The sequence below is a fragment of the Furipterus horrens genome, unplaced genomic scaffold (assembly GCF_987537825.1).
Source record: "Furipterus horrens unplaced genomic scaffold, mFurHor1.1.pri manual_scaffold_2, whole genome shotgun sequence".
NCBI classification, from domain to species: Eukaryota; Metazoa; Chordata; class Mammalia; order Chiroptera; family Furipteridae; genus Furipterus; species Furipterus horrens.
In genome coordinates this window covers 188,260,933-188,272,964 of record NW_028327172.1, presented here as the reverse complement: position 1 = coordinate 188,272,964, position 12,032 = coordinate 188,260,933, and the positions used below count along the sequence as shown (strand labels likewise).

The window sequence follows — 12,032 nt, the reverse complement described above, 5'->3', positions numbered from 1 at the left end:
AAAGCCAAACACAGCTTAACCAACGTTTTGGAGGATTTCAACAAAGCTTTTATTGTCAGCCCATGGGAGAAACATGCTATCCACTACGTAAATGGGACTTCCAAATGGACAGTTTAAACACATCTTTAAAAGGAGAGGGATGGCTTGGGGAAGGATTCTATTCCTTCTTTTCGTGAAACCAGAAGACACTTTTAGTCACTTCCTGTACTTACCAAAATATGTCATAATTTTTTTAAAAATTAAACTATCAGAATCGATTCTCTCATAATCTCATTCTTTAACTTTGATCCATTTTATAAATGTAGAAAGTACCCAAAATGGAACATTCAAAGATTTTTTCCACAAAAAATACTAGATAAGTATTCTAAATTAACTTACTGCTTTCAAGATTCTTGCTATGTGAATGAATGCATTAAGTAAAACTTATTCAGGAACCACATACTACATTTCTTAATAGTTTTTAGGACCTTCTCAATGAGCATACTTGGATGGAAAATACCACGTAAGAATTATTTACCATAGCATATTTTATTTATTTATAACTTCTATTTTATTTCATTCATATGCATAGAGATTTTAATTCTTGATATTTAAGTTTTATTTGAGTTTTATTCAGTTCTTTGACCACATATGATTAACCTTAAGACACTATGTTTTTATAAAGTTTATATTTGCTACATGTGAAAAGATCAGAGTAGGTTAGAGTATATTCTGCAGGGCCTCAAAAGGGAAGGACTGATACCTTAGAAAATAAGGGAATAAATATGGTGGAGATTTATAAATACTCCTTGCCCTGCAAGAGTTTCCAATTAAAAGTTTGTAGAATATATCTAATGAAAATGTTTCCAGTAAATTTTGCTTAAATTTTTTCAGTTGGGATTTTAGGCAAAATAATTTATTCAGCCCCTTGCATGGTCTATGCTCATTACCTAGACCATGGCATTGGTAATTCACAAATGTAAAGGTCACCACCCCCACAAAACAACACAGCACAAGCTAATGAAAACGTCTTAATAAAAATGAAGCACAACAGGTTTATAACTTGTTATTGTCAGGGCTATGACTTAAACTTGGGCAGTCTGGCACCAGGACTGTAACCCTATCACTACTAGGCTATCTTGCTTCTTAGAAATGTGAATATGACTACTCTTAAAACAAAATTGAATTTTTGCTTGTGCTGTGTGCTTTTGTGGGGGTGGTGACCTTTACATTTGTGAATTACCAATGCCATGGTCTAGGTAATGGGCATAGACCATGCAAGGGGCTGAATAAATTATTCTCCCTAAAACTCCAATTGAAAAAATTTACTGGAAACATTTTCATTAGATATATTCCACAAACTTTTAAAACTCCCCTTATATAAAAGAAATGCTGGGATGCTGGCTTCTTTAAGTTGAGCTATTTATTATTCCAGAGAGTGATTAAAATGGAGCATGTTTAAAGGCTTGCTCTACACTGCCCAAACAGAAATTTAGCCAGGTAATTACTTAGCATCTACTCTCTGCAAGGTTCCGTGCTAAGATCTACAGATGAAGGCCCTGTTTTTTGTCTGAGGGGCAAAAGTCCGCTTTGGTAACAAGAATACCTCGACATGAAAGCAAAATCCAAGGACTATAAATAAAGGCATCTCCAAAGGAATGAATGATGACTTCCAGCTGGAGAGGAACAGGAAGTGCCTTCCTCACATGGAGGTTTGGAGGCGAGCTTAGCGAGGCCGTGGATATTTGGAAGGTGGAAAACAAGAGGTGAAGAAGCAGCTGTTCCCTCTTGAAAGGCAGAGTAGAGATGAGGCACCATCTGCCCTCTTCCTCTTAGTAATATAGGGCTTTGGGCCAAAGTTAATGTTTGGCTTCAGTATTGACCGATGATTTCTAGACCTTAACAGGGACTCACAGCTTCCAATGTGTCCCCATTGATCAATCAGAAAGGTAATGAGAGGTTCTGGGAACAATCTTGCTCCAGACCTACTAAAAAGTAGCTTTTGTTTGTCTTGTGTTTTATTTTATCTTCTACCTGGAGCGTGCATTTGAGAACCTCTGCTGTGTATTTAAGAAACCTACAGGGCTGAATTCCTACTGTTAGAGAAGTTGGCATAACTTAGACATCATGATAGGAAGATGCCTGTGTCTGTGTGTGCATAGCCTTCAATTCTCTTTCATGAGTCACCTTCCTGCCCCTATTCTGGCAATTGCCAAGAGAGGAAGAGGCATTACTTTTTAGTAGGCCTCCAAATCATGCCGGAGAAATGGATTCACATTAATCATTGCTACTCAGAGAGTGTAGTAGCCCAGCGCTGGGGCCCTGAAGCCAGACTGCCTGGGTGCATACCTTACTCTACCACCTTGCGTGCTGGGTGATATTGGGTAAATAACCTCTCTAGTCCCTTCTTTTCTTGATCTGTAAACTGGGAAAAGCGAAGATACTGCCACAGTGGGTAATTGTAAGGATTAAATGAGTAACTGTAAAGCATTTGGAAGAGATACTGCAACACAATAAGCACCAAATGATAGATGTTAATATTCATATAGTTACTCTTCGCTGAGTGGATATGCCAGACATCACACACCAATATATGAAAGATGAGGGCTTTTACATACGTTAATTTAGTTAGTCCTCAAAACACCCTGCAAAGCATACTCAGTCCCATTTTACTCATAAAAACTTTCTAGAGAAGTTAGCTTCTCCACGTCACATTGTTCTTACTCGCAGAGGCAGGATTCAACCCAAATGTTTCAGGCTGTAAATGCTATGTCCCAAGCCCCACACCATTCTGCCTCCCCAACACCCTTCCTTCTTTCTTCCTTCCTTCCCTCCTTCCTTCCTTCTTTCATCTCTCTCTCTCTTTTTTTTTTTTTTTTTTTTTGGCTTGGGAAGTCAAACTCAGGAATCTTGCTAGGAAGGCAGGGATTCCTCTGCCACTGCCCACCTCAGCTGGATGACCTGTGGCCTTGGTGAAACTCCAAGGGACCTGGCTGTCTTCCTCCCTCATTCCCCAGCCAACTATCTAAGGAATCACCACTGAGCCGTTTCCAGTCCCCTGATTTGCTCACTCTGAAACAGGACCATCAGAAGGGTCAATTTATTATGTTAGTTTATGGTAATAGCATTGTTGAATCTCTTCTTGAATTAAAAAATGGGTGTGTGTGGGCGGGGACAAGTGGATCTACTCCAAAGCAGTGTAACAAAAGAGGTGCTTCAGAGCTGTGATTATAACTGCTGTCCCCACTCTGCTATAAGCTTCTTTGAGCACTTGCCTTTTTTCATCCTTCCCTGGGAGCCAGTGTAGTATAATATTCAATGAATATTTATTAAGTAAAGATAAAAATGCTTCCCTGAATTGTTTAGTCAGCATGTTCTACAAACTGTTGGGACAAGGACTCCTGAGTGTCTGAAGGTCACATTCAGTGGCATTTGAAGACATGTTGACAATCGAGTGCAGGCCCAGATAGCGGCAATATGATCTCCTCCCGAGAGACAGAGGTAGTTCTGTTACACACCCTGGAAGCTGGGGTGTTGTGTGTGCTTTAAAACCTTCACCCAGAGGGCTCAAACTTCCTCTGGCGTCCCCCTGCTTCCTGGGGCAGCCTGGTTGGAACCCTGGTTACTGCTAGCTCCTCTTAGAAACTCATTTGTCCTAGCCACTAAAATGTTCCAATGAAATGGGCCAGAACAGCTGCTTTCCCTCCCGTTGTTGACACATGTGCTGTCCCCATGCGGTGGGTGAGAAAGCTGGAGACCACCTGAGTGAGGGAAGGGCAGTAAGGGGAATCGCGGGGTGAATAAACACCTGCTAACAACTGATTTTCCAAAAATCTTCCCCAAGGGCCACACATGAATACTAATGAGTTTTTATGGACCCATAGAAGTTATTGCTGAACTGAACCACCTAACTAATCAGAATACAACCTACCATGCACGAGTCGACTGTGCCAGACTCGTAGCCAGCACATATCATCCGCGTGGTGATGGTCTTCATGTCAAAGTGGGACTGACACTGCTCCAGAGAGATGACACGGACCTCTCCCTCCTGCAGCTTGAAAGGCACTGGGCATTGTTAACAAGAAGAAATAAAATATACAAGAGAGTAAAATGGTTCAAAAATGAGGCCAGTCACATAGGAAACGATTACATTTTCATATCCCCCCAAAACCATAGTCCTTCCTTAAAATGTCATTTCAAAGACATTTGGAATCAGAATTTTCTAATTAGAAGTGTTGATGGCAATCATCTAGTCAAATCTCTTTGTTTTACTGAGAAAAGGGAGGCACCAAGTGGGTAAGTAACAAGCTTAGGTACCTGGGCTCCTGTTTTTCCCCTCTCATTATACATCTTGCAATAAAAACAGCAGCCATACAATAAAATGGAAACTAACAAAGCCACAGCTCAGTGCCGGCTCAGCACCTCAGTCCTGCTCCGCTGCAGTGCACACATCTGTGCGTTCCAGCAGGACAAGGTCTGCCCTCTCCTTGGCTTAAAGGATGTGACTCACCACAGACAACAGTGGCCATTATTTGAGGTAAGAACCTTTAATCCTAGAAGATATGACAGAGAGATGTTGAAAGGGACAAAATCATCCCTTAGTGTCGTGGGAAATATGTGAATTCCATCTTACTTGAAAGTTCTCAAAGAATAGCAATGGACTTGAATCTTTAACTGTTTTGCCATTCTACAAAATTATACACTCTCACCCTGCTCTCCCCTTGGATAGTGATGGGGAAGCAGTGTAAATGTACAGGGTACCTTATTGGGAGGAAGATTCATGTTTGGAAAAATCAATGTGACATGGACAGTGAAAGTATCATGAGTTGTCAAAACAACGGTAATTAGAACCATCGCTAACATGGACTGGGTACCAGCAGTAGGCCAGGCAGCTGGACTCACTATTCTTTGGGCCTATGATCTTTAATATTTACAATAATCCTACAAATTAGACTGTGGCAATTATGTTTTCCATTGTACAGAAAGCTAGAAAGTGGTGCAGTCAGGATCAGTCAGATCTTTCTCACCGAATTCAGATGCTGGCTCTTCGTGCTATGCTGTATTTGTAGTCTGTGCAAAATGTTACAGGATTGCTCCCAGTGTGGTGTGGAGATGGTGGGAATAATACAAGAAGAGGCAATAGAAAGTATATTCTGCTCTGATCTCATACCACAATGCTAATTATAGCTTTTAAAAACCAAGATGCGCAGGAACAGTGACATGTCGGACATTGCCCTTGGGGTTCTTACACGGGTGCTTGTCAGAAATCAGTGACTTACTTCTATCTATTCAGTTTTTCTTTATGTCCTAAATTGATCATATAGAAAGAAAATTCAACTTAGCTCAAAACTTATCTGACTAAATTTTTACAAATTGTCCTTCAAAGTGGCAGTTGCTGAAATGGATAACAGTATGTATCACCATGCCCGAGAGCCAAGGCTGTACCCTTGATATGGAGTGGCCTTTAAATGAACATTCTCATGGATTAAATTCTTATTCTAAACTTTAAGAAGTCAAGCCAAATGAGAGTCCATCTTGGGACTGGGAGTAAGTAGTCCAAATTTCTAAATTTCTGTTTTACATGTTTAAATCATCTAGGGAGCCAAACTATTTTAACCAATTTAAATAAGCAAATAGCACAGCAGTTTTCTCTGTACAAGGACTTACAGGCTGTGCTACAAAAGTCAACAAGACCGATCATAACATAAGACTGGAAATGTGAACATGCAGCTCAGCTGCGGGAACGAAGTGCCTGATGCTAGAGAGGCGCCCAGTGGGTTTGCCTGCAGAGAGTACAGATCATCGGTGGAGACGGTTCACGCAGGGATGACTGACAGGTCTCATCTTGCATGGCAGCTGCAAAACACTGGTTCTAGCTCCCTGGAGAAAGGTTATGAGGGGTGGACAAGCATTTTTGAGGTTGCATCTGAGCAGGTTTAAGTGCCTTATTGACATCTATCGTTTGCATGGAAGGGAGAGTGTGACACACAGCTGCTAAGTCTTTACCATTTGTGTCTATACTTTTAGAAGTGACATGGGAAATTATTGCCAAGGCAGCTCAGTTCCAAGCTGCTGCCGATCCTGGCTTACTTTTGTTGCCCATGTGCCCCCAGCCTGTGATGTAGCAGTACGTATCAGGTTCCAAGGACTGCTCCGTGCTGGGTAGGCAGACCGGCCGGACATAGCTGGTCTCGTTGATGTCTTCGCTTAGCTCCACGATGCTGATGTCGTAATCCACCACTGCCCGACTGTAGCGAGGGTGCAGGATGATGGTCTTCACGAGGCGCGTCTGCATGAACGCTGAAGGGTGGTCTAGATTGTTGATGCCAAACACCACCGTCCAAACCGCGGCCTTCTCTCTCCTACAATAACAGGGCAAGAGCTGTTGGCGTCTTAAACTCTCTCTAGAGAAAACTCAGCTCCATATGAGTGCAGATCGATCAGAAAGCCAAGAATTGGACCCTTGTCTTAGCTTGGGTTGCTATACTAAATTACCATAGCCCGGGTAGCTTAAACTTCAATATGTATTTCTCACAGTTCTGGAGGCCAAAAGTCCGAGATCAGGTTGCTACCTGATCAGTCTGGCAAGGATCCTCTTCCTGGCTTACAGAGGGCTGTCTTCTTCATATGGTGAAAAGAGAGAAAGCAAGCTTTCTTCTCCCTTTACGAGGACACTGATCCCATCTTGGGGGCTTCCACTCTCATAATATAACTTACTTCCCAATAGCCCCACCTCCTAATACCCTCCTATTCAGGGTTAGAGTGTCAACATATGAATTTGAGGGGAATACAAACCTACAGTCCATAAGAGCTCTGGAGCACTAAAATATTAAGTGGCCTAAAACAGAAGGAGATAGAAAATAAAAGCAAAAGGATAGGTCAGTGAAATAAGAGGAAACCATGAAATTTGTTTGTTACTCTAAAAGAAAAATGAAAAAAACTATTTAAGAAGGATATAGTGACAAAATACTGGGGACGACTCCAGTGAGTCAGAAAATGAAAATTCCCTATTGGGTAGGGCAAGATGGAAGTCATTAAAGACTCTGAGCCCTAGAGAGTGTGGCTCAGTTTGTTGGGCATCATCCCACAAACTGAAAGGTCATGGGTTTGATTCCCAGTCAGGGCACATGCCTGGGTTATGGGTGTGGTCCCCAGTCAGGGCACATGCAAGAGGCAACCCATTGGTGTTTCTCTCTCACATTGATGTTTCTCTCCCTCGCTTTTTTCTTCCATTCTCCTCTTGCTGGAATCAATATAAAAAAAGAAAAAAATTTTAAAAGACTTTGATAAATGCCATTTCTTGTAGTGATGTTGATGAGAGCACAAAGTAGACTGAGGAGAAAATGGGGGGTGGGTGGGAATGTGGAGATAGTGATGACAGGAAACTCTTTCAGAACTTTGACTGTGAAGTATAGAGAAGGGGGTTTAAGTTATGACATTAAGGCATGTTTGCTGAAAGGACTAATCCAGCAAGGAAAGGAGAAATTGATGATGCAAAATAGGATTTAAGGAGTTAAGTCAATGAAGAGATAAAAGGGGATATAACTGTCCTTAAATAAGATCAAGGACACACTGGGGGAAAGTAGGAGATATAGCCATAGATGCAAGTGATCTGTTGGAACCGAGGATGAGACAGGGTGAAAGATGTGATGGTGTCTATCTTCTCCATGAAGTAGGAGGCGAAATCAGTGCAGAGTAAAAGAAAAAAGAGGAAAAGATGTCAAATACTTGTCTCTGAGGGTAGAAAAATGACTTTCCTGTGTGAATATATTGGAAGTGCCCCATATTGTTAGATGCTCATTTCAGATTCATGATCCTATGTCTGATGTGAGCTCAGTTAGCAGCTGGGTGTGTGATATTCTTCAGCAATGGTCAGCTGTTCAGATGCAGGTGCAGAGCATATGGACAGATAATTGCAAGACTAGAAGAAACAAGTAACAGTGAAGGTTGAAAAGAGAAGAGCTCCCAGTTTTGGCGAATCCCAGAAACTCTGATTGGCCCATAGTTTAGGCCAATGCCTGGCTGTGTCCTAGACCCAGACACTTGCCACTGTAGAGAGAAGGAAGACAGAGGATGCCTCCAAAGGAGGCAGGACAGTGGCGAGACTGGAGTCAGCTCAGGGTCACTGAGGGCTTTTACAACCACACTGGCTTGCTCTCCAGTGACACCGAAAAGCAGCACCCATGGGAGGTTTGGATACAAAATGGAGAATTCCTGTTTTGGTGGACATTACTGATAGGAAGGGATCAAACCGCTCAAGTTGGTCAAATGAAAGAACAAATTGTGAGTGACTGGCATAGGTCATATGTGCCTAGAAGATAAAAAAGCAACCATGAGGACACAACATAAGCTCAATCTAAAAAGTCAGACCAGATGTCTCACTTCCTTTTTCCAAGTATATGAAAAGACTATTACCTAAGGCCTGCCTGGCACGTACAGCAGAAGGACCTAGGAACAAAGAAGTTGAAGGTCCTTGTGAGAGGGCTGACCAGCGCACTTGGTCAGCTGGAGACAGAAGCAAGATAAGGAGACTGACGGATGGAGATAACGGGGGAAGAAGTGCAGACGAGCAACGAAAGGCCTGTTAGAGAAACCAAGACAAGGGTGACTCACCAGGACTAGGGATTATGATCATGTAATAGAATGATAGTTTTTTTATGCAGGTTTCCTGGAGAGAAATTAGATGCTTCTGGCATTCCTAGTTGTGTGCCCGCCTAGGAAGTTCATCCTTATGTCTTTCAGAGGCAGAGGAAGGCAGGAAAATTGTTTGTTAAATTACCTCTGAAAGGCAAAGTCTTTCTTTCTTACAACTGTTGAAGCTGAATCATTATTAGGGCATATGGAACTTGATCTGATCAGCTTGGTAGCTCATGTTTTTAATTTGCATCTGGGATTTATAAATACCTCTCCATGGAAGAGCAAAACAAATTTGCAGGTTTTTTTTTTTTTTTTTCCATCAATATAATTAAAAGAGACAGGCTTGAGAAGACCTACAAATGGGTCACACTGGCTTTGCCAAAGTATGGGATCAGGATATGAAGTAAATCCCATTAATTACAGCAATTGTTGGTTCCAGCAGAGAGTAAGGCTTATAATTAGAAGTTCTCAAAAGCTCACAGATCCACTGGAGAGACGGTGAAATAGAATCAGAGTTATTAGCACACATTCAAATGAAGGCTTGTTTGAAGTTAGGCAATTTCTAGTTTTTTATGGATAAGCCAGGCCCCACTTGACAGTTCTGTTGAGTTTATAGTGTTCCATAAAATTTCACCAAGGCCTTTGATATCTTATCCATTTCCTTAATTATAAACACGTATTTGCTCTCTATTGCAAGGCTTCTTCTTAACTTCACAGATCTGTCTGAGAAAGAGGAAACTTGGACACCACCTACGGAAATGACAAAAGCGGGGTATGAACCTGGATTAACTAGCATGAGAAGAATGTGTTTCCCCGAAAGAATTGTTGGATTCATTTAGGTAATCATCTTTTGATGAATGTACTCTTGCTAGTATAATCTCCTGCTTATCACAGAGTTATAAATCAGAACTGGAAAAGACATCCAGGAACATCTGGCCACATCCGAAGCAATAACACTGCAGTGCATTTGCTGACATACTACACAGCCCTGTCAAATCACATTAAATGTTCTCCAGTGGAGGTACTGGTTTGATGTTTTATATATTTTATTTCCCCAAAAAGAGCAAGCAAATAACTGGAGATAGGCATTTCCATTTTATAATCACTTATCACATTACAGTCTAATTATTTGTTTAAGCACCGGTATCGTCATTATGTTGGCACTCCAAGGAAGGAAATGTGCATTCATCTTTGTAACACCCACGGGAACGAAATAATCGTGCTAGGACTCTATCCTGTAGTAAGAAGAGCACCAGTGAGCAAGTAGCTTTGTATAAGATGTATTGTAATATTGTTAAAATGGTAGCAAACTGAAACTAACCTGGATGTCCATCAACTGGGGAATAACAGAAAAAGTTATGGTAAATCTATATTATAGAATATCATTTAGCTTTGGAAAATCATGAGTTAGAGCTATGCCCATTGACCTGGAGGTGTGTCCATGATCTACTGCTACAAGAGAAAGTCACCTTACAAACTATAGTATAGAGTGTGGTTCCAGACTGTAGAAGGAAACAATGGCATCTTGAAGAAAGGTATTTGTTGACAGCTGCAGAGGAACACTCACCGGGCTGTGATAGGGGTTACCATGAGGGTGATGAGAAAGTGAAGGTGAGTGTGAGACAAGATAGAAACAGTGCTAGCAAAATGCAAAAATGCTCATGCCACAATGCTAAGGGAAAAGGTAGAATGTATGATTTAAATAATGATTTTTTTAAAGAGTTGACCTTTATCAATGTCCTATATTGATACCGGGCATAGTTCTCAAGGCTTAACATGGGCTCACTTTTGCCTGCACCAACCCTGTGAGGTAGGGACTGTTATTTCCATCATTTCACAGAGGAGGAAACTGTGGCCCAGAGAAGTTAATGAATTAACCCATGTTCACACAGTAAGTTGGTAAAGTTTAGAAAAAATAATAATAATGGGCAACGGGCGAAAAATAAATAAAATTGCATTTTTTTCCTAGAAATTTTCCTAAAAACTAATCCATTAGGTGATAGAACTATGAGTTATTTTACTTTAAATATTTGTTATTATTTAATATGACTTTTAAATAAAGTAAGATTATTAAAAAGAGAACAAATAAAAGTGGTGGTATGGTGATTATTTTTAAAATATCCTCAAATCCTTTGACACTCCTCCTTTGGAGAAGAGAGTTTTGTGTTTTTTGTCTTTGGATCTGGGCAGGGCTTGGAGGGCTCTGACCAATCACAAGGCAGAAATGGTGTTGCAGGTCTTTGGAGGCTGGATCACACAAGGACACAGCATCCTCCTGGCTCCTTCCCTGGGACACTTGCTCTGTGGGATGGCAGTCACCGTGCTGTGAGTTCTGTACACAGAGAAACTAAGGCTGGGCCCATAGGTAGGACTGACTGCCAGAATTGAGAGGGTTGCAGCCCCACGCCTTAGAACCTTCCAGAAGATGCTCAGACATTGCCGAGCAGAGACAAACTGCACCAGCTATATTCTTCCAGACGTCTGACCTCCAGAATCTTCTGTGAGCATAAAAAATGGTTAGGGATTTTTTCTTTGTTGTTATTGTTTTCTTTGTTTTGTTTTTGTGGTTTTTTTTTTTTTTTTTTTTTTTTTTGCTCTTAACTTGCATAACAGATTGTTGGAACAGATGAAGACCTTCTGCAGTGACATTTATCGATTTGGGGTCAGTATGCCCTTGGTCTGAACTTTCTGCTTCTTTTAGGCATATTGTCCTGGCTAATGTAATGTGCTATCGTGGTTGGGCTACAGTGCCAAAATATGTGATCAAACATTATTCCAGAGTTTTCTGGGAAGGTGTATTATCACCAAGATATGAAAGCAGCCAAAGTGTCCATCAGTAAATGAATAGCTAAAACAATGGAATACTACTCAGCAGGAAAAAAGGAGAAAATTTTACCCTTGTGACAATATGGATAGACCCGGAGAATATTATGCTAAGTGAGATAAGCCAAGCAGAGAAAGACAGATACCACATGACTTTACTCATGCGTGGAATCTAACGAATAAACTGAGCTAACAAACACAATCAAAGCAGACTCACAGAGAGCAGAATGACAGCTATAAGTGGGGGTTAGGAAATGGAGGGATCAAGCGAAAAGGAAAAAGGACTCATGGACATGAACAACAGTGTGGTGATTTGGGGGGGGGCGGGTATAGTGGGATAAGTGGTAATGGAAAGAAAATACAATTAAAAAAATATTAACATTTAAATCAACGGACTTTGAGTAAAGCAGATTACCTTCCATGATGTAGGTGGGCCTCGCTTTATAAATCAGAGACCTTAATAAAACGAAGCTGGACCTCCCATGAGCAAGAAGAAATTCAACAAGCCAACGGCCTTTGGACTTGAACTGCAATTCTTCCCTGTCTTCCAGACAACCCCATTAGATTTGGGACTCACCAAGCCTTCACCATCA

General features: G+C 41.2%; 1 protein-coding gene across 1 annotated transcript in view; it reads right to left on the bottom strand.

Moving 5' to 3' along the window:
- The window catches only part of CORIN (corin, serine peptidase), a 183,390-nt gene that overhangs the window by 1,331 nt on the left and 170,027 nt on the right, over positions 1-12,032 (bottom strand). Inside the window, exons 20-21 of the mRNA XM_090266913.1 lie at positions 6,070-6,341; positions 3,911-4,044 (exon numbers count right to left, since the gene is read on the bottom strand). Of these exons, the coding sequence (XP_090123039.1) occupies positions 3,911-4,044; positions 6,070-6,341 (406 nt within the window). The remainder of the gene's footprint in view (positions 1-3,910; positions 4,045-6,069; positions 6,342-12,032) is intronic.